Genomic DNA, 27,501 nt, shown 5'->3' on the forward strand with positions numbered 1-27,501 from the left:
TTTTTTTTTTTTTTTTTTTGAGACTGAGTCTCCCTCTGTTGCCCAGGCTGGAGTGCAGTGGCGCAATCTCAGCTCACTGCAAGCTCCGCCTCCCAGGTTCACACCATTCTTCTGCCTCAGCCTCCCATGTAGCTGGGACTACAGGGGCCCGCCACCACACCTGGCTAAGTTTTTGTATTTTTAGTAGAGACGGGGTTTCACCGTGTTAGCCAGGATGGTCTCGATCTCCTGATCTCGTGATCCACCCTTCTCGGCCTCCCAAAGTGCTGGGATTATAGGCGTGAGCCACTGTGCCCCACCGCCCCCCCCTTTTTGATAAGAGTGCTTGCTATATAGTAGAGGAGAGTGGACAGTCCTTATAATGCAGGGAGGAAGGTGGGGGAAGACAGAGAAAAGAACAAATGGAGAAGGCAAGAGTCTACTTTCTCCCCTCCTCCTTCTGACAAGGTATAACCCTCAGACAAAGTTTTCTACGGAAGTAATTTTTCAGTAAGTATTCCCAGGAAAAATCAGCTGGAGAATGGGCAAGCGCGACTGAGAAACGAAGGAGGCCAAGCTGGGATATGCAGTTAAACAAAGTCCCATGGAGGAAAGTTCTATAGAGTGTGACTGGTTATCCAAGATGTGACTTGGAAAGGAATTACAACCAGGCTCAGAGACCTGGCCATTCAAGCAGTAGCCCAGATGAGGGCCCCATCATCAATGGAAAGCACTAAGCCTTGACTATTATGAAGCAATGGTTCACAAGTCACACCATCTGATGAATTCAAAGTCTTCCCCTTTCAAGAGGCCTCTTTCTTTCCCCTTTCTCAATATAGCCTTTGTGTACAGGAGGAAGTGTCTTAGTTCTCATGTCTTAAGGAAATAAGAGAGCCCTGGTTTATCCTGTTTTGGGGTTCACTGAGCTTCTTGTATCTGCGAATTTAAGGTTTTCTTCACATTTGGAAAAACTTTCAACCATTATTAATTTTTTTTCCTGTTTCGTACTTTTTTTCTCCTCTTATTCTGGGACTTCGATTACCTGTTAGGCTGCCTGACATTACAGGCACGTCCTGAGGTTCTTTTCATTGTTTTTTAGTATGTTTTCTCTGTGTGTTTGATTTTGGATAGTTCCCATTGTTCTGTCTTCAATTTCATTAATTATTTTCATCTGCAGTGTTTAGTTTGCTTTTAGTCTCATCCAGTGAAATTGTCATTTAAGATATTGTAATTTTTGGCCTGGTATGGTGGCTCACGCCTGTAATCCCAGCACTTTGGGAGGCTGAGGCAGGTGGATCATGAGGTCAGGAGATCGAGGCCTGGCTAACACAGTGAAACCCCGTCTCTACTAAAAATAAGACAAAAAATTAGCCAGGTGTGGTGGCATTTACCTGTAGTCCCAGCTACTCAGGAGACTGAGGCAGGAGAATCACTTGAACTTGGGAGGCAGAGATTGCAGTGAACTGAGATCATGCCACTGCACTCCAGCCTGGGCAACAGAGCGAGACTCCATCTCAAAAAAAAAGAAAAAGATACTGCAATTTTTATCTTTAACATTTCTACATTCTTATTTATATCTTTCATACCATCTTTCATACCATTATCCTTGAGCATATTAGACATATTTATAATAGCTGTTTTAATGTTCTTAGCTGCTAAGTTTAGCATCTCTGTCATTTTTTGTTTTGTTTCTATTGACTTCTTTTTCCTGGGTTATCATGCACATTTTCTTGCTGCTTTGTATTTCTAGTGATTTTTAAAACAGCTTTATTAAAGTATAACTGACATACAATACACTGCACATATTTAAAGTGTAAAACTTGGTAAGTTTTGGCATATGTATACATATGTGCTGGTGAAACCACCACTACAATCAACATTAATAAACATATTCATCATGTCCAAAAGTTTCTTCTGCTCTTTATAATCTCTCCTTTCTACATCACTATAACCTTCTTATCTTCAGGCAACTATGGATCTGCTTTCTGTAGATTAATTTGCATTTTGTAGTGTTTTATATGAATAGAATCATACAATATGTACTCTCATGTCTAACTTCTTTCGTTCAGCAGAATTACTTTGAAATACATTCTTTTTTTTTTTTCTTTTAAACAGAGTCTTGCTCTGTCGCCAGGATGGAGTACAGTGGTGCAATCTCAGCTCACTGCAACCTCCGCCTCATGGGTTCAAGTGATTCCCCTGCCTCAGCCTCCCAAGTAGCTGGGATTACAGGTGCACACCACCACACCTGGCTAATTTTTTTTTTTTTTGTATTTCAGTAGAGATGGGGTTTCACCATGTTGGCCAAGATGACCTCGCTCTTCTGACCTTGTGATCCACTCGCCTTGGCCTCCCAAAGGGCTGGGGTTACAGGAGTGAGCCACCACGCCCATCTGAAGTACATTCTTTTTGTGTGTGTCAGTTCTTTTGTATTACTGATAGCATTTCATTATATTGATATAACACAATTTGTTTATCCAACAAATTACCAAGACATTTTGGTTGTTTTCAGTTTTGAGCTGTTTACAAATAAAGCTTCCAGGAATACTCATATACAAGTCTTTTTATGAATTCATTTTTCTTGAGTAAATACCTAAGAGTGGAGTGGTTAAATCATATGAATATTTAGTTTTTTAAGAAAATACAAAACTGTTTTCCAAGAAATTTGGTCATTTAAAATTTTTATCAACATATGGGAGAATTCTAGTTGTTCCAAATCCTTATCAGCACTTGGTATTGCCAGATTTTTTCATTTTAGCCATTCTAATAGGTGTATAGTGTTCTTTATTACGGTTTTAATTTATATTTTCCTAATGACTAAAAATGTTGTGCATCACTTCCTGTAACTATTTGTCATCCATGTATTTTAGCAAAATGTCTGATAAAATCTTCAGTCCATTTTTCTCTTGCGCTGTTTATTTTCTTACTGTTGAATTTAGAGAGGATCTCTTCTCAAATACATGATTTGCAAATAATTTTTCAGTTGTGGCTTGTCTTTGTATTTTTTTAATAGTGTCTTTCAAACAGCAGAAGTTTTACATTTTAATGAAGTTCAGTTTATCAATGTTTCCTTATATATATATCAGGCTTTTGGTGTTGTATCTATGAAAACATTGTCTATCCCAAGCTCATACAAATTTTCTTCTATGCCTTCTTTCAGAAGTTTTATAGTTAGATGTATGATCCATTTTGAGTTAATTTTTGCATATTGTGTGAGGTATGGATTAAAGAGTTATTTGCATATGGGCATTGAACTGTACCACTGCCATTTGTTAAAAAGTCTATGCTATCTGTACTGAGTTGTGTCTGTACTTTTGTAAAAAAAGTCAGTTTTTCTCATATATATGGTATATTTTTTGATTATCTAGCCTGTTCTATTGATCTATTTGTGTATTTTTATGCCAATTCTGTATTGTCTTGATTACTGTAGCTTTATAATAAATCTTGAAACTAGGTGTTATTCATCTACCAACTTTTTTCCAGTTATTTACGATATTCTAGGTCCTTTGCATTTCCATATTAATTTTAGAATTAATTTTAGAATTAGAATTTCCATATTAATTAGAATTAGAATTAGATCCCCTGCTGGGATCTTGACTGAGATTATGTTGACTCTATAGAAAAATTTGAGGAGAATTCAAATGTTAAAAATATTGAATCTTCTAACCCATAAATATGGTATATCTCTCTACTTATTTAGGTCTTCTTTACTCAGTTTTGAGCTGTTACAAATAAAGTTTCCAGGAATATTCATGAATAAGTCTTTTTATGAATTCAGTTGTAAATTCAAGTATTTTTATTAATTCAGATGAAAATTTGTATGAGCTTGGGATAGACAATGTTTTCATAGATACAACATCAAAAGCTTGATATATATAAGCAAACATTGATAAACTGAGCTTCATTAAAATGTAAATCTTCTGCTCTTTGAAAGACACTGTTAAAAGAATACAAAGACAAACCACAACTGAAAAATAGGTTCATAACTATTTTATGAATTCAGGTTTTATATTTTTTACTGTATATATCTTGCACATATTTTGTCAGATTCATTCCTAGATATTTTATATTTTAAATATCTATTGTTAATGATATTTTTAAGAATTCCAATTTCTAATTGTTTGTTGCTAATTAATTTTTGCTTATTGATCTTGTATGCTACAACTTTGCTAAATCACTTCTTCATTTAGCATCTTTTTATTTTAAAAAAAGCTTTTAATTTTCCATTAAATTCTCTATGTATGTTGTCATACTGTCTTGAATAAAGACAGTTTTACTTCTATTTAGTTTTGATGCCTTTTATTTATTTTTCTTGCCTTATTTCAATGTCTAGAGCCTCTAATACAGTGTTGAATAGAAAAAGTAATTAAAGATATTCTAGTCTCATTTCTTATTGTAGGGTGAAAGCATTCAGTCTTCCACCATTAATTATTAATTATGATTTTTCCTGTAAGGTTTTTTTTTTTTTGGTAGATTCTTTTCATTAGGTTGAGAACATTTCCTTTTATTTATAATTTTCTGAGAGCTGTGATCAGGAATGGATGTCATATTTTTTCAAATGTGTATTCTGCATCTTTTGAGATAATTATATAGTTTTTATTACTTAATTTGTTAATATGGTAAATTAATTTGATTTTCTAATGATAAACTAGCCTTCCAATTTTTTTTTTTTTTTTTCAGTGTCTCACTTCTGGTACCCAGGCTGGAGTGCGGTGGTGCAATCACAGCTCACTGCAGCCTTGACTTCCAGGGCTCAGGTGATTCTCCTACCTCGGCCTCCTGAGTAGCTGAGACTACAGGCACATGCTGCCATGCCTACCTAATTTTTTGTATTTTTAGTAGGGATAGGGTTTTGCCATGTTGCCCTGGCTGGTCTCAAACTCCTGAGCTCAAGCAATCCATCTCCCTTGGCCTCCCAAAGTGTTGGAATTACAGGCATGAGCCACTGCACCCAGTCTACCTTGAATTCTTGAAATAAATTCCAGTTGTTCTTGATGCATTAGCCTTTTTATATATTATTAGATTTGATTTGCTAAAATTTTGCTTAGAATTTTTGCTCTATGTTCATGAGACTTATTGACTTGTAGTTGTAGCTTTCTTGCAATGTATTTGTCCGATTTTGATGTCAAAGTAACACTGGCTTCAAATATTGCATTCAGAAGTACTCCCTTTTCCTTGATTTTCAGAAAGGATTTATATAAAATTGGTAATATTTCTTCCTTAACCATCTGATTGAATGTAACGCATGAGGCTACCTGGGCCTGGAAATTCTTTGTGGGATGGTCCTTAACTATAAGTTAAATTTATTTAATAGATACAGGGCTATTTAGGTTATCTATTTCTTCATTAGTATACTAAGGTAGTTTGTCTCTTTCTAGGAACTCATCCATTTAATCAAAGTTGCCAAATGTATAAGTACAAAATTGTTCAAAATATTTCCTTATTATTTTAAACATCTATAAACTCTGTAGTGACATCACCTCTTTTATTCCTGATATTGGAAATTTGTGTCTTCTCTCTTTGGGAGCTGGAGCCCTTATCTAGTACCACTCTAACACTTACTAGTTGTCTAACCAGTTTCTTCAGTTTTCATAGGTTTCTTCAGCTTCTAATATTCAATAATTTTATTTGGTCTGCCTTGAGATTTATCTTTTTTCAGGCTGGTAAATATGGACTTTTTATTATGGAAAATTCTTTAAACATATACAGAATATAATAAGCCCCCATTCATAACCCAGCTTTGGGAACACCTTTTTCAAAAATACTTCATCTAGCATTTCTGTTGAGTTTGAAGTAGGAGGTAAAGTTTCCTGTTTTAACTCAGTCCACCATCATAGTAGAAAGTTCTTTGCTTTTAACACTTCATCTAGTCCCTTTCTAGACATTTCAGTTAGTCTTTTGATATACAAATATTTTAGACATACTTATAGAATGCATTCATAGAAAAGAAATTGCCAGATCAAAAGGCCTATGTATTTGTAATTTATACATTACCAAGTTGTTCATAGGAGGTTATACCAATCTATACACCTACCAACTCTAAAGATACATTCACTAGACTTTAGGTAGTAGTAAAAGAGTAACACCTAACAATTTATTATGTTAAAAACTCTTAGAGGTAATACCGATTGCAGTATAAACACTAATGAAGCCTAGTTTAAGAAAGCAGGCATTTGAAGGTATATGTGTTATTAAAGTTTTACATCTGGTAAGCTAGTAACACTTTTCAACAAAAGATCTTAATAAAACTTCTTGGGCCTTCCTTGAAGTCTTCCCATTTCCTTTTTAGTTGTTGATGTGCCTCGTGTCTCTCAGCCATTGATGCTAACTCCTTTGGAACATTCTGGTTTGCTGTTTCTAAAATATTAATCAATTGGGTGGCAACCCTCAAATCATTTCTAGTCACAGGTGTAATTGACACTCCAGTCCTTCCGGCTCTTCCTGTGCACCCTATTTAGTGTACATATTCTTCAGTGTTCCATGGAAAATTGTAATTATATATATCTGTAATATCATGGACATCAAGACCTCAGGAGGCTATGTCAGTAGCAATTAATGTTCACTTGACCTATTTTAAAATTCTCCAATGCTCTCTCCCAACCAATCTCTCTGTTCTCTATCACCATGCAGAGACTCTACTGATATATTTCCAAGTATTAGGTCACTTGATAAATGATCTGCAACTGCCTTTTGGGAAATGAAGACAATCACTTTGTCTCTGGGTGAAATACTGTCTAGAAAACTTTAGATATAAATTCATTTTTCTTCCTCTGTGGTGATCATTATATTTGCTTCACTAAACTTATGGCAACCAGATCCAGTGTACCAGCACAGACAAGCATGGGCTCTTTCAAATAAGATTGTATGAGTCAATGAACTGAATATGATCAAGTTGCCTGGTCATAATATTCTGCCTATCTGGGTGCACATCTAACAAAATCTTCATTGTCTTGGGTTCAAACCCCATGTCCAGCATCTTGTCTGCTTCGTCTAAAATCAAGTAGGTTATGCTTCGCAGGCTGACAAAGTTATTCATTTGCAGATCATTCAGTCTTTTGGGAGTTGCAATTATGATATCAACACCTTTCCTAAGGTCTTCTATTTCTTTGTCTCCATCTCCACCACCATATACACAAATACTTCTAAACTGTTATTGCATCACTCAGCTTCCACTTAAAGAGTTAGCTCCTGAGTAGGCATAAGGACTAACATGCAGGTCTATTCCTTTTTCCTCTATGTGTTGGAAGTCCAGATGAATATATCCAGGCATTAAATAGCATAATGTCTTTCCCGTCCTAGTTTGGGATACCACTCTCAGATCTTTTCCTCGCAGAGCAATTGGCCATGTCTGTGACTGAATAGGTGTTGGTTTTTGAAAACCTGCCTTTTTAATGTTTTCCATAACTTCAGAATAACATTGAAAGGCATCATCAAATGTGCAAGTAGAATTGGGGATAGGACATTTCTTATCATTTTTCAAGTCATCACACACTATATTAAAATTTTCCTTCCTCCAGTTGTCTACTTGCACTTGGGACATTGAACTTGTTGACTCTTTGTAAAAGGTTTTCTCAATTGGTGATAAATCAATTCTGCGTTCTGAATTGTAATTTGCTTTTTTAAAAAACACATTTATCTATTACTACTTTTGCTTTTGTTTGCAACGCCTTGCTGCCAAAAATGTTGACTAATGATTCCAGATGTCCTTTTATTATTTGGATTCTGATGTTTGTTGTGCTTTGGCTATCTTTCATTTTTGACCCACCATGACTGATCACTGCACCAACTAAGTCGTTCTTCAATCTGAAACAGAGCAGTGGCTCCCAGTGACTGACGGCTACAGCCTCCAGGGATATAGAGGGGTCTCTTCGGTGCCACTTCTGCCACCCCTATATCCTTCACAACCTCTTTGATTCAGTTCCTCTGCCAACCTCCTCTCTGGTGCTCAGGATACTGTTGAGCTTCACCAGGTAGCAACAACCCAGGTAATGGCATTGGCTCCTACTTTTTGGTTAGATGAGAGTAAGTGCATCTGACCAGCTCTGCACTACCTGACAGTGCTGTTGTAGGACTTGTGTCAAGATGTATCTATTTTACTAATCTTCTTGTAGAATCAGTTTTTGGCTTCATTGATTTTCTCTATTGATTTGCTGTTTTTTATTTCAATGATTTATATTTTGATCTTTATTATCCCCTTTCTTCTTACTTTGGCCTTTATTTTTACTTGTTCTGTATTATGGTTGACACAAACTCATTACTTTAATACCCTTTTATTTCTCATATAGGCATTTAATATGATAAATTTTCCCCCTAACTATTGCTTTAATGCCATGCCACAAATGATGTTATGCTGTTTCTTTTCTTTCTTTTTTTTTTTTTTTGGTAGTTCAGAATACTTTCTAATTTCCATTTTGATTTCATCTTTGACTCCTGTGTTTTTAGAACTGCATTATTTGCTTTCCAAATGTTTGGGTATTTTCTCATTTTTTATCGAATGTCTGACATTTAAACTTTTATGTTGTTGAATGCTGGATTTGGTTATATTGCTTAGAGAATGCTGGCCCTTTTGTATAGTAACTGAAGTTACTTGGTGATCCTGTTGATCCTTGTTTGATTCTCTTGAGCCGTGTTTTTAAGCTCTTTGAGAATGACTCTAAAGAAGACTTTACTCTAGGGCTACTTTAGGTGACTACTCAGGCATCACCCATCTGGACTCCCTCTGTTGAATAATCTATATATTCTGAAGATTTCAATACTCTGGCTTGAGAAAATTCCACCAACTCCAAACAGTATGTGAACTCTGGGAAGTGTTCAGCTTACCCTTCCCTGGTACGTATTCTTTCCCCAACAGCTTCTCTTTGCCTGACCTCATGATGATTAATATTTGACCAAAGATTTGAGGGGAATCCTATGCAGATTTCTGGAAGTCTTTCTCTGCATAGTTACCTCTTCTTTTATACTCTACTCTGCAAATTCTAGCTGTCTAGGTGTCCCTGAACTCTAACGTCTGTCTCTTCAACTCAGTGAGACTACTGAATTGTTTCAGTTTCTGTTTCCTGTGCTGCAGTTTAGAAACTGCTTCAAGGCAGAAAAACAGGGTAATTGGAGCCTTTGCCTTGTTTGTTTCTCTTCTCTTGAGGATCACAGTCCTGTGCTTCTGGTTATCTTATGTCTGAAATAGTTGCTTTATATATTTTGTCAGGTTTTAAAACTGTTTTCAGCAGAAGGCTGATTTGAGCCTATGTTACTCCCTTGTCGTGGCAAACAGAAGTCTCATTATCTTTAGATTTGGGAATGCTATTAATTATAAAGTTAATCTCTAGTCATCTTCATGACATCTTAGTTTAGTTTAGTTTTAGTATTATTACATTATGTACTTCAAAGCAGGCAATGCATTGGAAAGGACCCCAGGCTTGGGAGCTGGAGCCTTGATTCTGGTACCACTGTGCGCTTGCTGGCTGTCTAATCAGTTGCATAAACTCGTGGGGAGTCACTTTTCACATCTGTAAATTAAGATAGTGGGACTCTTTAAGGTGTCTTCACTTTTGAAATTTAGTAAGAGAACTCATGTAATCCCATTTTTGTTCAAAGATTTCCAGAATACTTCTTGCATTTTTGAGTCTAGCATTCCCTTGATTAAAGAAAAGAAGGAACTGAAAGATATTTAAAGAAATGAACATAGAAAGATCAAGATCAAATAAGGAAAGTGTGAAATAGTTGGTGAAAATTAGGATATTTTGTGGTGCCAAATAAAGGTGAAAGCAGCATGATTAAAATCAATAAATTTGTGCAGGTATAGACAGAGTGGACAGAGAATAGAAAGACTTCCTTGCAGTTGCAGTTTATGCTAGGAAATCTGGCATGGTGATTAGGGTATGACATACAAGAGAGAAATTTGAGCAGTATTAGCAAAAGAATTTGTAAGTCTCAAAACAAGGTTGGAGACCTCAAGTGCCAGACACATGATGCTGATGTCACAGAGGAAAATGTCATTTCATTATCCTATAAAAGTGTCAAACCCACATATTTCATGTGGCTGAGCAGTTCTCTCTGGGAGATGGTTTTGCACAGCAAAGATTCAGATCCTGTGTCTTTTGAAAATGGGTATAGCTAGCATATTGAAAAAGCACAGCTTATAGAATAGTAAAAACACAACTTTGTTTTTCTGTTGTCGTTTTACAGTGGGAAATTTAGTCCATGGGGTAACTTCTCTGCTCTGCATGAGGACCCCAGCAGCCTATAAGTTCCTGCTTATTCTTAGGTGACAGGTGATCTACAGTAGCTAAGTCACAAATAAGTTAGATGTGAAAATTAGAAAATCTAGTTCTGTGTAATATTCAAACCTTCAAACTTAATTTACTGTTAAACCTCCTTCTCCTCCACCTCCATTTTCTCCCATTCTCCACTCCCTACTCTTGGGCTGGTTTTTAGGATGGAAGTCTGCAGTAAGGTAGAGGGTGGTAGTCCTTCTTTTCTCTACCTCATGTTTCTACTGTTCTTTGCCTGTCTTGATAGCTGCTATTTTGATTCCATGGGGGTCCATGGGGCTGGGGTGACAGGGAGAGGTGATGCATAGGACTTCTTACTTGAGCTGGCACTGTTGTCATTTTTTCTCATTCTGGTCTTACAGATGCATTTTCCCCTTGAGATGTCATTTTCCTGGATTATTCATTGTTTTCCCTCTTTTTTCCTACAATTTCCTTGACTCAGCAACTTCTCCTATTTCTTTGTTCTGATAGTCATCATGACTTCTTCCTTAGCCCATAGACACCGAGCAGCATATCTCAAAGCTCCTCCCGACTCCTCCAGGTGGCTCTATTGGACTAACCCAAGACAGTCCCCATACTGGCTCACTTTGTGTGGTAGGGGACACAGCTCTTGCAAGGAACACTCATGCATCCCTGGCCTGAGACTGGCATGAGTCCCAGGGCAGCAGCACTCCAAAGAAGTCAGCCATTCTCATGCCTTTTAGATCCCCACCTGGTAGGAGTTAGACCTTGGCCATACTGTCAACTTCATCTTTCTCAAAAGTAAGTTGGGCTTCTAAGCCTCTCAGCCTGAGGAAACACTTTCACTGCTCTCTGAGGGATTCTCTCCTCCAAGCCCAGTTAGAAGGTTGCCCCTCCTCCCCACTCCCTGAGAGCATGGAAAGCTTGGCAAAATAATGCTTACCCCTCCCATCCATCAAGAGATATCTTCTATGATCTCTTTTGTCTCCATTCTCTGACCCTTCTTCTGTGGCGCTCATGTAGCTGAGAAGCCCAACAGGAAAACCCAGGTTCTCAAGGCCATTTATTTTGAAAATCTTCATAACATCTTTTGGCACCTTTCTGTGGAATTTTACATCTATTATGTTTTGTTGCCTGGTGAAAACTTCAGTTTTCAGATTCTATTACACAAGTAATAAACGAACATGATTCCTAAGCCAACCCTTGAACCACATGGATGTGGTTCACTGGATGTTACACAGTCCAGTAAGTGTAACATCTGGCTCTACTAAACATTTTGATTTCTGAGTGTGTTATTGTGTAAAAAAAACTGTGTGGGAGGACAACTTTCCTAAGAGTTTTATTTAACACTTGTCCAACTATGCTATTCAGCACCTGTTAACTGGAGCTGTAGGCATACAAAGTTCATAAAATAATTTGGAATGAAATAGCTTACTGAATGGATGTAGTAGATTTTTTTAATGTGGTAGTAGATTTATTATCCAAGGGTGTCATGTGGTTCTTGACTACAAAGAAACCAGTGAGTCCATGATCCACTTCCAGCACGAGAAAACAGTGAGTCCATGATTCTCTTTCTAGACAAGAGGGCAGTAAATTTGCTCTGCAATACTGACCCACAAGGAGACAAATTCTCCAAAATTAACTCCCTCACCAGCTGACCATTCTAAACACAGACTTAATGGACACCATAATAGCATGTTTCAGTGAGATTTGAAGGGAGGAGAGGCTGGTGGATGGTTCTATTTTCTGAGGTCAGAATATCTTTAGAGGGTTGCTTGAGTCCAAAGCACAGAGAAAAGGGAAGGAAACACCACTGTGAGGTTCCCAGAGGTGGCATAATTAGATCATATGTGCTGCTGGTTAGACCTGACTTCTGCAGTTAAGGTTGAGAGCCAGAGACTGTGTGTTGTAGGGATTTTCCCCTAACTTTTTGTTTGTTTGCATCAAACTAGGGAGGGAAATAGTTGAATTAAATTTGAGAGACTTTATTTTACTTATTTGGAGACCTGAATCATGGAATTGGAAGATGCTTGCTTGATGTTTGATTTGCTAAAGTGGTGACTCTTTAAGCTAGCATCTCCACCTGCTTTTACGCTCTAGGTTCACTTTTGGAATCTGTAAAATAAAGTTTCCCACTTCCTTAAAGAGTCTAATTTTCTCTCCGCTCCCCACCTTGCAGCCTTTTTGAGATTCATAAGCTTTGTGAGGTCATGGCAGCTGAGAACGTATGATCAAGCTTTACCTCCTATAGTTTCTGTTACAAAGACAATAGGCATTTGTTGGCTTTTAAAAAATACATAAGCATATATTTTTTAATATGCCACTAGTTGTACGAAATATCCTATAATTTCAGAGGGCTCAAAGACCTCCTGAAGGCCATGCATGAACCTGGAAGGGGGTTGTTTCTCCCAACTTTAGATGACTCATGGGCTCTTTTTCCATCTTGCTGGATATCTTAATCTCTCTTAGAATCACAGTTTTAGGGTTCTGAGTGGCCTTAGAGATCATCTACATTTTATAGAAAATTTAAGTGGTATATTAAGCAACTTTCCCAAAGTTACACAACAGCCTTTACAGATTCCAAGCAAGAACCTAGGTGGCTGAATTTCCTGTTCATGCCTGTCCTTTCTACTATATTGTCAATGGCTTGAATTTTCTCTACTTTGTCCCATCCCCTTACAGACAGTAACTAAAACCATAAAACAAATGCCAGTATAACAAACTCTGCCAAAGTACTTTATATTCTTTTGCATATGCTGATATCATGCTGCTTTTATTTTATATTAGTTCTCGGCTAAACAGATACTTATACAATTGCTGTGAACTCAGATTTCTGTCAACTCATACAGAAGAAAAAGATACATAACCTCTCATTTCTAGCAGTTTCAAATTTACTGGGGAGACAAATATAACTCATGTTTAACCTGTGGTCAGCTGTAGCCCCTAGAACATTTTTTTTCAATTTTGAATTTTTGTAGGTATAATAGTAGTTATATATATGTGTGGGGGTACATGAGATACTTCGATGTAGGCATGGAATGCATGATAATCACATCATGGAGAATGGGGTATGCATCCCCTCAAGCATTTATCCTTTATGTGACAAACTAATTATACTCTAGTTAATTTTAAAAGTACAATTAAATTATTTTGACTATAGTCACCCTGTTGTGCTATTAAATACTAGTTATTATTCATTCTTTCTGTTTTTCTTTTGGTACCCATTAACCATTCCCACCTTCCCTAACCCTGGGACATTTAAAGATGCATCTGAAACTAGTGATTTCCGAACCTCCATTCCATCCTGTAACTTATCCCTCTTTGAATTCTTCTATAGTTCATCTGTATCAAGAATGATTTATGAGATTGGAAGGGATATAGGAGAATTCAAAGGGGATTTATTGGTCAATTTAATTACCAATAATTTAAAAGCTCAAACAGCAGTACAAGGTAAATAGGGTCATTATTTTCTAGGTGGAGGAACTGGGACTTAACAAGATTATGTACTGTCCAGGATTTCTCAGTTGGTAGTAGATGGAGTGGAGTACGGTCTTGCAGTGAAAGTAGCTGATGTCAGAGCCCACAGGGCTCCGTCCAGTCTATGCAAGTAAGCATATAATGATGTGGGCAAGAGCAAATAAGCCAAACAGGCCTTACTATAAATTATTGTTTTTGTCAATACAATGAGGTTATGACACCTCAAAATAGCTGACTGAGAGGTGTTTGCATGTGCCAACTGTCCTGCGTGTCCTTCCTAAAGCTGTGTGAATTTTTATACGAGCAGCAGTCTTATGATGGTGAAGGAGGGATCACAAGGGTAAGTAATGGATGGCATACACTCTTGAGATATCTTTGTTGAATTCACCTTTCATTTATTCAAGAATTGGGCCTGATGCAAAAACAAATGTATCAGAGACTTTAAGTCTCAGGACCTTAGTTGAAAAAGGAATTTAGCATCCACAGTTGTCATCTAAAGACAGGTTCCCAGGTAAACAAGTCTTCACAAATGGGATAATGAGACTGCAGGGTTTGTGTGTGTGTGTGTGTGTGTGTGTGTGTGTGTGTGTGTGTGTGTTTGTTTGTTTTGAGAAGGAAGTTGTTTGCTGGGACCTATGCTGTCATCAGACTCAGGCAGTGGTAGCAGAGGGTATACCTGACATCTTCTTGTCTGCTCAGGGTATTCTTGTCCCTAAGTTTTTCCCTGTGAGTCACCAGTGTGTGGTGGGATTATGTCACTCTTTGTATTTTGTGTGGTGGGATAATGTCACTCTTTGCATTTTGCCATGGAGATAGAGGAACAATCAGTAGGGGTTTGATACATTTACCCATATATAATGGAAAGTTGTTTTGTTCAATCAGCATGTACCCATATTGTTTACTCCCAAGGGTGTCCAAAATGAAACTTTTTGTAAGTTTTTAGCTAGAAAGAAGAGGAGGCATGTGAGAAAAAGAAAAAAATGTAGACATTCTTCCACTGACTTTTACTTTAGTGGAAGATGAAAGCAATGGACCATTCTCAAAGACGTACTCCTAGCTTTATAAAGACCTGGTTCTCAAAAGACTGGTGTTGCATATTTGCTATATTTGTTTCTATTCTGTTTGTAAAAGGTTTTAAAGGTTTACGACGTAATAAAGCAAATACTATTTTGTGGTTGAAAAGTAAAGAGTGTGCTTGTATTTAGGTCTTAGGAGAATTCTAAGGTGCCATGATAATTGGAATGTGTTGGTGTGATGGGGTGGGCAGTGAGGAAGATGAGAGGAAATTTCCTCTAACACACCAGTCTAACTTACAAACCATCATCTCAACACTTTTTTTTATTCTACTGGGTTGAGATAAAAATAAATAAAAATTTCCCCAAAATGTATTTCAGGGCCCTGTTAGCATCCCAGCTGGAACCAACATTTGCCAGGTATGTTTTCCCTTGTTTTGATGAGCCAGCTCTGAAGGCAACTTTTAATATTACAATTATTCATCATCCAAGTTATGTGGCCCTTTCCAACATGCCAAAGCTAGGTAAGTAATGCTTTCTGTCTATATCTAGCTGTCTGTGTATATAAGTTTTGTAATCACATTTACACCAGTAGCTTTTTCAGGCAGTGTATCATGGTGTGTTACAATTACGGTCTACTATAATTAGGTAGAGCAGTCACCTGGGGTATGTGTCAGCATCCACATCTTAGAGATGGTAAATCCTGATTCCTTTCGTATTAGAAGCTGCGGATTTTATACTGTTCTTATATATAGGCAGTCTGTCTGCCTCTTAGTTTGGGCTTCAACTGTTGATCATTAGTGATAACAAGCTGGTGGGCTTAGACTGAATCTGGTGCACAGCTGTGTTTCATTTGGCTCATGTGCCGTTTTTTCTTTTTGTTAAATCAGTTTCCAACTTTAAAATATCCAGAGATTTTACATAAAAATTTAAATGTGAAAACTTAGAAGTTCTAACAACACTGTACCTACAGCTCTTACGTGGCAGTGATCAGTTACATTTGAGAAGAGGCTTTAAGTTAGTTGAAAGGGAATTTAGCATCCACAATTGTCATCTAAAGGCAGGTTCCCAGGTGGACAAGTCTTGCTGTCTCCAGCAGGAGGTTGGTTGCCTCCTGCAGCCTCTTCTCAGATGATCCTCACCACTCCCTATTAGCGTACACCAACCCATTTTACTTCAGGTGCCTGGCCCTTGTAGGCATTTGAGTTTGTGATTTCAGCTTTAAAGGCCCCAGATTGCTTCCACTAAAGTCTTAGTTGAAACCTGAGAGTAGTAGAATTGCACCTTGTTGACCTACCATGGGGCCTGGGCAGCTCTAGATTAAGTGTTGTGAGAAATTGGCTGGACTAGAAAACAATAGAATTAGGTGGGAGAGAAAGGAGGCAGATTGGGGACTAAGCTTATAGTGCTCATGGATTTGGCCCTCAATCAAGCCCATATTATTCGAAATGCTGATTCAGGCCCAAGATGCTGTTCTGAGATTTTCCTAATGTAGTTTTGGATAGCTTAGGAGTAGGTGGAGAAATCTGAACTGCTAGACTATGAGGAATAGCTGGAAAGGAGTAGCTGGGTGACAATTGACTTGACAAATTATTTCAAAGACATGTTATTGCTTAGATTTGCTGCGATTTGAACTAAAATAAATTTCTCTAGGTCAGTCTGTAAAAGAAGATGTGAATGGAAGCAAATGGACTGTTACTACCTTTTCCACTACGCCCCACATGCCAACTTACTTAGTTGCATTTGTTATATGCGACTATGACCATGTCAACAGAACAGAAAGGGGCAAGGAGGTGAGTGAGGAAGATTCTTTGGTAAGGGAGAGTGTACTGGCTGCAGATTATTCATCTATTCTTTTCTGTATCCAGTAGTTATGCCTGCATATCCCAAATCAATTCCTAGTTCTCTCTCCCAAGTCCTGTAAAAGTTCTTAGTGTGGCTTTGCAGAATGGGACATAACATTTCCTATTGCCATTCTTTGGATAGGTTTTCATGGAAAGACTCCATATTAAACCCACTCCTCAAGGCAAGGTCTGTGCCCCCTCTTCCCCATGTGTTTCTGCTTTTGCAGAAGACAGGAGAGAATGGGGAGCACTGCTGCACTGGCACCTTGATGTTTGGGTTTAGTGTGTGATGTGTACTTATCCCAGGGTTAATGGAGTCTTGAAGCTTGGGTGATATTCAAAACAGTTAGCAACCAGCGTGGCTGGGCATCAACCAATCAAAACAGACACCAGCCAGGAACAACTGCTATGGCTGAAATGGTGCATGCAGGTTAAAATATTATCCCTGTTGTTCTGTGAAAGGGCCATATAACAAAACGACCCCCAAATGCAGAAGGAGCTGAGAGACTGAGGAAGGAGGCAGACAAATCTAGTTTGTTGGTTTGGGATGTTTTATTAGGGGAACTTAAAGACAGAAGCATGGTCTTGACTGGCTGCAAGACAAGTAGATCTTTGCTGTGCAATTCCCCAGACCCAGGGCTTATATCTTCGGGAAAAAGCATACATGCTCTGGAAGAAATGTGTAGTTGGCCACATCACAGCCTATGATTTCCAGAACAACAAAGGTGGTTTTGAAGGAAACTTACTATGAATAGGTGTTTCTACATAATGAGTTAACACGTTAAGTAGACATTTAGAGGCACTCTTAGACTCAAGGTTAGTCAGAAGTTACATAGTGGATTAGCATTTAAAATAAAGTCGCTCTTGTCCCTATACCTATCCAGAAGCTGAACTGCCATATTCTTCAGTTCTGGAGCATGCAACGCTGTGTCTGAGTTGTGTAAAGTTGGCACTCTGTCCTGAAACAGCTGGTTTTCACCCAATTACCTCCTTTATAATAATCCTTTAGGAAAATATGGAGGTTATACTGGCAGTGCTTTATATACTGGTTCACTCCCTATCACAGTGGGCCTTAGGCCCAGTTCTTTCTAGACACATAGACTTCATCGAACTGAGAAAAATCAGGCCCTGTAGCTCGCTAACATACTCTCCTGGGCCCTAGATCTTCCAGGTTTGCACCGTTGACATGTGGAGAAAAGGAAGCTGTGGGTGAGCTAAGTCCCTCATCAGGGGAGAATCACTCAAAGCTACTCCTCCTTTACAACTCCTAACCTAGTGATGAATTAATAATATTGTGTTGGCTGAGCAATTCCCAAAGCTCCTCCTAACTTAATGAATTAATAATACTGTGTTAGATGCAAATGACAGCTTGTTATCTTCCTAAGCTGTTGGCTCCAGTTTGATTTTCCTATTGAATAATTACTAGTAGATCCTTGTCATCTACAGATATAACACTGGCCAAGTTAAACGTGCATGGCTCATATTGTTAAATCTGCTCAGGCATGATTTGGAAGCATGTGCTTTTAGTTTGGCAAGGAGGAATGGGCCCCATGGCTCCCATAGGTAATGACAGACCAAAGGTGATTCCTCGGCTTCCATTATCTCAAGTGCCTTGTTGTGGTAAGTGCTGCCACACAGTCAGCAATTCTTGTAGAGGGATGATATCTATTTATCGGTGAAAGATCACCCCGGAAAGGATGCCAGCTGCCATAGAAGCAACAAGGAAATGCAGCATGCCTAAGAAAGTCATGTTCTTAGCCAGCACACTGAAGTTTGGCATGAGTCTATCAGTGGAATGTGAACATTTGGCTACAGCTCAGCTTTACAAAGTTAATGAGTCCATTACACACTCTGCAGAGGAACAAAAATAAACACTTGGAATAGAGTCCAACCCGTTTACAAATTTCTCATTAAGTAACAGATAAAGATTTTGTGAAATGGAAAGTGTGGTTCATGTGTGGCATGAGAATAAACATAAGAAACATGTAAGTAGTTCAGAATTTACATAATTCTAGAAATACTTTTAAGCAGAAATAAAAGCACAGTAAGACGAATATGTTCTTGGAGGGCACAAATCTGTAAATACTGTGATTCTTTCATTTCCTTAGTATTTTCTCTAACGTTTCGCAGAGTGTTCTTTCTTAAATTAACTGCATTCACAACAGGGCGAATATTTTAATTATCTCACTTGGTAACTTTCATTCCAAGATCTTTAAGTTTTATGCATGTTCTTTAACATTAATGCTGGCAATTTTATTAAAAATTGCCTACCTTTTGTTTTTGTAGAGTTTACAATACTTTCAATTTACAGTAAAAATTAATGTTAAAACAATAGGATATTACTTACCAAAATCACACAAATAAGCTCCAATTACCCAAACAATAGAGTGGTCACACAAAACGGACAAAACATGGCAGAGATTTCCTTTTCCTTGCTAAAGTGGAAGTGTCATTTTGCAATAGAATAACAAAAGAATTATAATTTACTTGCTTCAACAGCTTTAAAATTATGAGACATTTGATGAACTTTTTTAAATTAGAAGAATTAACCTTATTTCAAATTTTGAAAGTAAAGTAGGACTATTAATGTTGTAACTGCCAAACCATTTTAAATTTGCATGATTTAAATATGCTTAATATGTACCATACTATATAACCTCCACTCACAGTGCAATTCTGTTTTGGATCATTAGTAATATATCCTAAAATGGGAAGCAAGGGCCTAAAGTGCACAAAATGCCTATAGAGTATACACTTACTGTAGGGATAGATGGTGGTACAACACATTCCAAGGGTTGTTTTATGATTCCAGATTGTACATGCTATTGTCAAAGATTGAAATACGCTTTCGGGGGAATCACTGTTCATAACTTAGTGAACAGCCTTCAGAGGTTTTCTCAGGACATGTAGGCATGCAAACATTTTATTGTGTAGCTTCTTCTGAAAAGGTAAGACTTTGACTCAGCAGTAGGGAATTGGAGCAAGCAGACTACCTTTTTACAAAATCACTACTGGTTTTCCTAATCACTGCTTAACTGTTTTGATTTAGATACGTATCTGGGCCCGGAAAGATGCCATTGCAAATGGAAGTGTAGACTTTGCTTTGAACATCACAGGTCCCACCTTCTCTTTTCTGGAGGATTTGTTTAATATCAGTTACTCTCTTCCAAAAGCAGGTGAGGTAATCTTTTCCTTTCAGTGCATTTGGTTTCCTGTTATTTGGGCCCTTGGTTGAGGCCTCAAGATACACAGACAAACCCATAAGGATCCACTGTCACCATTTAGCTGCTGTTTTGGACTTAGCCTCCTGACCTATGTCTTATACCTTCTGAAACACACAGAGGCCCGCCGGTTCTTTCTCTGTACAGAGCCATGTGCTCAGCAGCTGCTGGGGAGCTCTCAGACTTTTTAGGTCTCTCCTGGCTACTCAATGGAAGCCTCCCATCCTCTAGACCCTGCTTTCTCTTTCGTGTTCAGGCGTTTTCTCTCATACTGCAAGTTTGCAATGCTGTGTCTGGATCACTTTAGCTAGTGGGCTTTCAGAAGTTGCTTCAGTTCCCTTTACTAAGTTGTACTTTTAAAAATATCCATTAGCTGTGAATCACTGAATTAGGACTTAGTGGTCCCAACTGTGAATTTTCATTGTATAAAATTGGAATGATATGTGAATATGATATGATCCTTAAGAAAATACGTAAATATTTAACCTTTCATAGATCTATGTGGTATGTCCTTAAAATTGTATGAGTCACTCAGCTCAGAAAGTTGTTCAATGTTTTTTCTCTCTAAATTGAAAGTATCATGTAAATGTATTTTGTTCCTCTGACACCTTAGTTGAAGACTCGAAAAAAGTATGCTCTGCCTATACTGGCAGATAGTGGAAGAAGGTGGGGAGTAAATATTTGGGAGCTTGAGCCTTCTGAACCCCAGGAAGTCAGGGTCTCTGCAGCTTGAGCATTCTGGCTAAGGAGGAATGGGGAATGAAGGGATGGAAACCACCCTTGGCCCATACAGAAATCCTGGAGGTAACACCTATAATTCAGGGATTTGGACGCAGCAGGAGCTCAGGCATGGAGACTAAGCTCCTGGCATTTCTGGGGCTTGAAGCTCCCAAGATGCCCCCTGTCTTGGCAAGAAAAGTTCTATTTGTATTTATTTAGATGAGAAGTCCCGAGTCATCCTTGACACCCTGTTCCCTTGAAGCACACCCTCGATCTAATTAGTCGCCTTATCATCCCCTACATCCATCCATCCATCCATTCACTTCTTACTGTCCCCTTGGTTCTCCCTAGTTTTCATCATCATCTCCACAACAGCTGTACTCTCATAGCTTCTCCATATTCCCTCCAAGCCATCCTTCATATGAAACCAGAAGGATCTTTCCAGAGAAAATCTGATCATGTTACTGTTCTCTTTAAAACCTCTGTGTGACCTCCCATTGCCCTGAGGGTTAAGTCCGAAGTCAGTACCATGTCTTTCTAAAGGTGCTTCTCTTACCAACCTCTCAGGGCTTTTGGCAGTTCCTGAGTGGAAAGGATGCTCTAGCACTGTCTCTGCTCACTCCTATGTGTTCACCTTCCTCGTGTCTCCACCAGGCTCTTACACATGCAGTTTGCACATCCTGAAATGCCTTCTATCCACTGCTTAGTTCAATTCTGTTTCTCAACTCAGTGCCTCCTCATCCAGGAAGCCTTCCCTGACTTCTTTTCTCACACTTCCACAGCATCCTGCGTATTCCTCCATTTGAACTCTTGACCAATTGTATTTTAATTATCTCCCTCATTAGATCTTGGAGTTAGGATCTGAAGGGTCTTTTTCTTTGTGTCTCTAGAACCCATGGCAGTCAGGTGGTCAACAGCAAACTTTTTGGGGGATGGAGGAAATAAATATATGCGATTAGTTCAGTAATTCCACTTAAATTCTGACCAGATTATTAATTCCTGGACATCAGGGATACATTTGATACTTTCTTTGTAACCTTCATAGCATCTCAACTGATGTTACCCTATGAGCGCTCATAGGAGGCACTCAATCAAAACCTTATTTTTATTGATAGGTGATTAAAATAAAGAGTTCCTCTATTACTGGGTTTTTAGGAGAAAGATAACTAATGTTTCCTAATTGCTTTAACTCTTTGCTGAGTCACAAACAAAACAAAACAAATGCCTCCCCTACCAGCATTTCCCACATATGCCATACCCTTACCGTCAGTGAGCTGGGTGAAAAACAATTTGGTTTATTTCTTCTGTGTTGTTCTTTTAGCTTATTTTCTTGTAGCTTGCTCAGTGAATTCTAAACTTTAGAATCTAAGATTATATGAACGGTGTTCCTGTATCCCTTATACAGAACAGTATTTTTTCTCATGTTGCTATCATTTTAATTCACTCTCAAGTCAAAAGTTGGACTGAATATCAAAATATTATAGTGACTGATAGAGCTAGGTGTTTGGGTTATTATTGTGCCAGTTGACACTTTACCTGTAGGCTATGTGCCAAATTTCCTATACCTACACATATTAATTATTAGACTCCTATGTATTTTAAAGATAAATCATCTTAATTTTTGATTTTTGATGATTAATGATGACCATTTTAAATAAGATTTTTGGCTGTTTGAAGTATTTCTTTGGTGCATTGTTCATGTTTGGTTTTTTCTCTGTTTTCTCAGAGTTCTTTAAATATTAAAAAGTTGTCTAATTGTTTGTGGTATATGCTTTAAGTATTTTTCCCTATATTATTCTTTGCCTTTCAAATTTGTTTATAGTGTATTTTGGTGAACTAAAATATTTATTTTTATTTGTTCATTTTTTTGAGACGGCATCTGACTCTATCACCCAGCCTGGAGTGCAGTGGCGCAATCTCCCCTCACTGACACCTCCGTCCCCCAAGTTCAAGTGATTCTCCTGCCTCGGCCTCCCCAGTAGCTGGGATTACAGGTGCGCACCACCATGCCCAGGTAATTTTTCTATTTTTAGTAGAGACAGGGTTTCACCATGTTGACCAGGCTGGTCTTGAACTCCTGATCTCAAGTGATCCGCCCGCCTCACCCTCCCAAAGTGCTGAGATGATGCACATGAGCCACCATGCCTGACTAAAGTATTTAATATAAATAGACTATTTTTAGAGCAGTTTTAGGTTTACAGGAAGATTGTGTAAAAAATAGAGTTCTCATATATTCTCTCTTTCCTTCCATCTCCCTCCTTTCTCCTGTTGTCAACATCTTGCATTAGTATGGTATACTTGCTACAGTATTGAAACATTATTGTTAACTAACCTCCCTAGTTTATCTTACGGCTCAGTTTTTGCATTGTACAGCAATATGGGTTTTGGCAAGTGTATAATGACCAGTATCAACAATTGCAGTATCATACAGAATAGTTTCACTGCCATAAAAACCCCCTGTGCTCCATCGATTTATCTTCCCCTGCTTCCCCTGAATCCCTGACAACCACCAATCTTTCTATTATCTTTATAGTTTTGCCTATTCCCAAATGTCATATAGTTGGAACTGCATAGTATGTAGCTTTCCCAGACCAGCTTCTTTCACTTAGCAACATGCACTTAAAATTTCCCATATCTTTTCCTAGCATGATCCATCGTTTCTCATCACTGAATAATACTCTGTTGTATTGATGTACTGCAGTTTGTTTATGTATTAGCCTATTTAAGGGCATCTTGGTTGCTTCCAACTTTTAGCAATTATGAATAGAGCTTCTATAGACATTTGTGTGCAGGTTTTTGGGTGGGCATAAGATTTCAGGTCATTTGGGTTAATTCCAAGGAATGTAATTGTCAGATCTTATGGTCAACTTATAGTGACTGTACCATTTTGCATCCCCACAAGCAATGAATGAGAGTCCCTGTTGCTCCACATCCTCATCCGCATTTGGTGTTGCCAGTGTTTTGGATTTTAGCCATTCGAGTAGGTGTGTGGTAGTATCTCATTGTTTTAATTTAAAATTCTCTAATGACAATTGATGTTGAGCATCTTTTCATATGTGTATTTGCCATTTATATATCTTCTTTAGTGAGGTGTATGTTCAGATCTTTTGCCCATTTTGTAGTTGGGTTGTTTGTTTCCTTACTGCTGAGTTATAAGCATTCTTTGTATATTTGAATACAAGTCCTTTATCAAGAATATTTTATTTTAACATAGTCAAAATAATTTATTTGCTGGCTTTTGTCTTTGGTATTAGTCTTTAAAAAGCTTTCTCTGCCTTCAGTTTATAAATATTCTCTTGTATTTTTTGGCAATTTTATGATTTCATTTTGAGATATTTAAAAAATCCCATTTTTTGGAAAATATTATTTTATATTCTCCTCCATTTAAATCCACTTAGATATAATTGCCTTGCCTAGTTTTGACAACCGTGCAATGGAAAACTGGGGACTCATGATATTTGATGAATCAGTATTGTTGTTGGAACCAAAAGATCAACTGACAGAAAAAAAGATTCTGATCTCCTACATTGTCTCCCACGAGATTGGACACCAGGCATGTGGTAAAATGTTCTTTCTATTTCACGTGAAGTTATTTTCCAGGTGCGCTACCAAAATAGCATAAAAACCCCAATAAGACCCTGCCATCTTTTAAAATACCATATTTTAAAAAGAAAAACATCACAAAGTATGACAGTGAGTAAAAATGGGGAAGACTCAGATTCAGGGGGGATTTGAACTACTGGTGACAGATCATAGGAAGGAGACTGTACAGTTTGTCTGAGGGCTGGGTATTTACATCCAACAATTAACTTTGCTCCGCAAAGTCCTCTTCAGGAAAAGTAAGCCATGCAGACACAGGAGTATTTTATTTTCATTTCACCTAAACTAAGGGCTATTCAAAAGGATCACTGAAAGCTATGCACATTTCATCAGCAGATTGTTATAAATTTCTAGTTGTTGTTGCTGTTGTTGGAGAGAGGTTAAATGGATGCAGGTAATACATTAGCAAGGTGGCAATAATTAACCCTTGAGCTGCATTCCCAATGGTTGTGTAAACGACAATCCATTTAATCAGATCTATTTGCTTTTGCATTGGGATTTTAGAAGTCTAGCTGTTTAATTTGATGAAGATTTTCATATCTGCATTTCAGTGTCTGCTCCATTAATACAAATCTGTTAAGAAAGAAATAATCTCAACGATGTTATCTTAGTAATGAGGCTCCATAAGAAGTTTTGGAAAAGAGCGGTTTACTAGGATTGACTGATACCCTGGTGCACAGTAAAACACACACATTCACAAGTTTTATTAAGTCACCCAAAGTGTCCTTTTTTAATGATAGCCTAAGTGACACATTGTTTTGCAATACAGGCTATTAGTAATTATAGCTGTTATAAGAATTTGGTTAAATACCAGGCCTTGGGTTTGTTAGTTTGGAAATCATTGTTTTTCTTTCCTAATCCTGTTCATCATCCATTTGGCACTGTGTTTTTTTTTTGTTTGTTTTTTTTTTTCTGTTCAGTTCAAACAGAAAATAATTACAGCTGAACCATATTGCAGAACATATGATTACTTGAGTGATTTGTACATGGCACAGATCAAATTATGTTCTTAAAATATAAACAACTGCTTAAAGTAAAATCCAGTTGCAGCCTATTTAGAGTATAAGGTACTAGAATTAGTAGGTGGCAAGTCAGCATTCAGGGCTTCTGTTTTATGGAACTAAAAACAACTTTTGAGCCAAGTGGACAGTTTAAGAAATGCTATTCTAACTGACCTTATGTTTAAACATCGCAGTTTTAAAACAAAAATTGCTTTTAATCACTGAACATGGAATATTTCTGAGAAATGCATGACTAATATCTCCTTATGTGAAAACAACAACTTGTTTTTTTGCTGTCCTGTCTTCAAGTTTTGTTATTGATGACAAATAAATTTTAATTATGTCTTTTGACCTTACATTTACTTAACATGCAATTACAATGAATATAACTTAAAAATTAAATTTAAGAAAGCTCTTTTTTCTTCTCATTTCCAAAAGTGGTTTGGAAACTTGGTTACCATGAATTGGTGGAACAACATCTGGCTCAAGGAGGGTTTTGCATCTTATTTTGAGTTTGAAGTAATTAACTACTTTAATCCTAAACTCCCAAGAGTAAGTATGTTTATTAAGTTTATTTAACATTTTTTCTCCTAATTATAGAAGTAATGCATATTAATTCTTGAAAATGTATAAAATACAGGAAAATTCAAGAAATAATAAATTACCTATAATACCAAAAATAATTTGTGTTATCGTTTTGATATATGTTTTTTAAAAATTCCAGGCTTTTTATCTATTGTAAATGTTGTTGAAAGTGGGAATTACATAAAATTTTATATTGCTTTTTTTACTTCATATTCTACTTCATATTTCTACCTATTCGTATTTCCACTTCATAATCCTGAGCATTTCTACAAATCATTAGATCTTTTTTAAAAAGATTTTAAATGACTACCTAAGATTATTTTCACTTATTCCTACTATATATATTTCTTATTCCTACTATATGGACTATATATGTATATAGTCTAGGTCTTGCTCTGTCACCCAGGCTGGAGACAGGGTCTTGCTCTGTCACCCAAGCTGGAGTGTGGTGGTGCGATCTTGACTTACTGCAGTCTCGACCTCCTGGACTCAAGCAGTTCTCCCACCTCAGCCTTCCGAATAGCTGGGACTACAGGCGTGTGCCACGATGCCCAGATAATTTTTGTATTTTTTTGTAGAGATGGGGTTTCGCCATATTGCCCAGACTGGTCTCAAACTCCTGGACTCAAAGGTCCACCAGCATCGGCCTCCTAAGTAGTGGGATTACAGGCGTGAGCTACCGTGCCCAACCTAGACTTTATTTTAAAGCAACTGTAACAGTAGTGTATGGCTTTTATGATAAGTAATATGATACTTCATATTTAATACTATTGCTGATATTGTTTTGCTAATTTGAGTAAATAGTAATATTGAAAAATAAATACATCCATGTGCAAATCTAATTCTTTCAACTGTAGGTTTTACTTCTGATATTTAATTTATTTAGGGTAATTATGTAGTGCTTTTAGAATGCCATGATAAAACCAAATTGATTTGATTTAACTATCTAAATGTTTAGACTTAATGTTATCTTTTGGTATAAACCTCACTTCTTTTACAAACCAGAGGTCCTTTCTTGGTTTGCATCTTCTTCCCCTCCTCTCTTCTGTCTCCTGTAACCTCTCTGGTCCTCAGGATTGCTCCTTCCTGCCTCTTTGCTGGTCCCCGTCTCATCTCAGCTCCCGTTGTTCCAAGGCTGGATTATTGACCTCTTTTCTCCTCCCTGCCTTCACTCATTCAAAGTGTTTATTAATATTTAATGCTATCTCTACTTGCTGGATCTTCTTTACAGGCTAAATCTATTCATTCTGAAGGAAATTCTAAGATGATATTCTTTCTATTATTTTGGAAGTAAGCTTTCCTTCTTTTATGAAACTTGATAATGGACGGTAGGTAGATGGTACTTGTTTTGGTTGATAGTTTGGCAGGAAAAAGAAGTTGACAAGCCTATCTTAGTGCCACAGAAACCTTTTAAAAAATCTCTTTTTATCTGTTTGTGAAATCACAGATCTGGCAGGCACTGATGTAGTGCAGTCTTTTAACACCTGAGTTCCATGCCACCTCCCTGCCCTTTACAGACATCCTATAAGAGTCCCCCAGCCCAGTCACTCGGCAGCGCCTCTCTCTTCCTCCCCCTGGACTATGCACAGGCCCTACTTGTCCTGGAGGAAAGTTTGGATGTCATTATATAGATCAGGAGACTGAAGTACTGAAAGGTTAAATGACTTGCCCAAGGTCATTTGCCCAATCGGGACAGGCCTGATTTTATAACCAGCTATCTGGGTCTAGTCTGATGACAAGCATGATGATAACAACAATAATACTGTATTTACCATGCAGTGAGTACTTAGAACTTAAGTGCCAGGCAGTGTGAGCACTATACATACATCATC

At 37.6% G+C, this 27,501-nt stretch overlaps 1 protein-coding gene across 1 annotated transcript in view; it reads left to right on the forward strand.

The window, feature by feature from the left end:
• The window catches only part of LVRN (laeverin), a 75,795-nt gene that overhangs the window by 13,972 nt on the left and 34,322 nt on the right, over positions 1-27,501 (forward strand). The window contains exons 2-6 of the mRNA XM_031666413.1: positions 15,080-15,222; positions 16,352-16,491; positions 19,592-19,718; positions 23,882-24,036; positions 25,523-25,636. Of these exons, the coding sequence (XP_031522273.1) occupies positions 15,080-15,222; positions 16,352-16,491; positions 19,592-19,718; positions 23,882-24,036; positions 25,523-25,636 (679 nt within the window). The remainder of the gene's footprint in view (positions 1-15,079; positions 15,223-16,351; positions 16,492-19,591; positions 19,719-23,881; positions 24,037-25,522; positions 25,637-27,501) is intronic.

The sequence above is a fragment of the Papio anubis genome, chromosome 5 (genome assembly GCF_008728515.1).
Source record: "Papio anubis isolate 15944 chromosome 5, Panubis1.0, whole genome shotgun sequence".
NCBI lineage: Eukaryota > Metazoa > Chordata > Mammalia > Primates > Cercopithecidae > Papio > Papio anubis.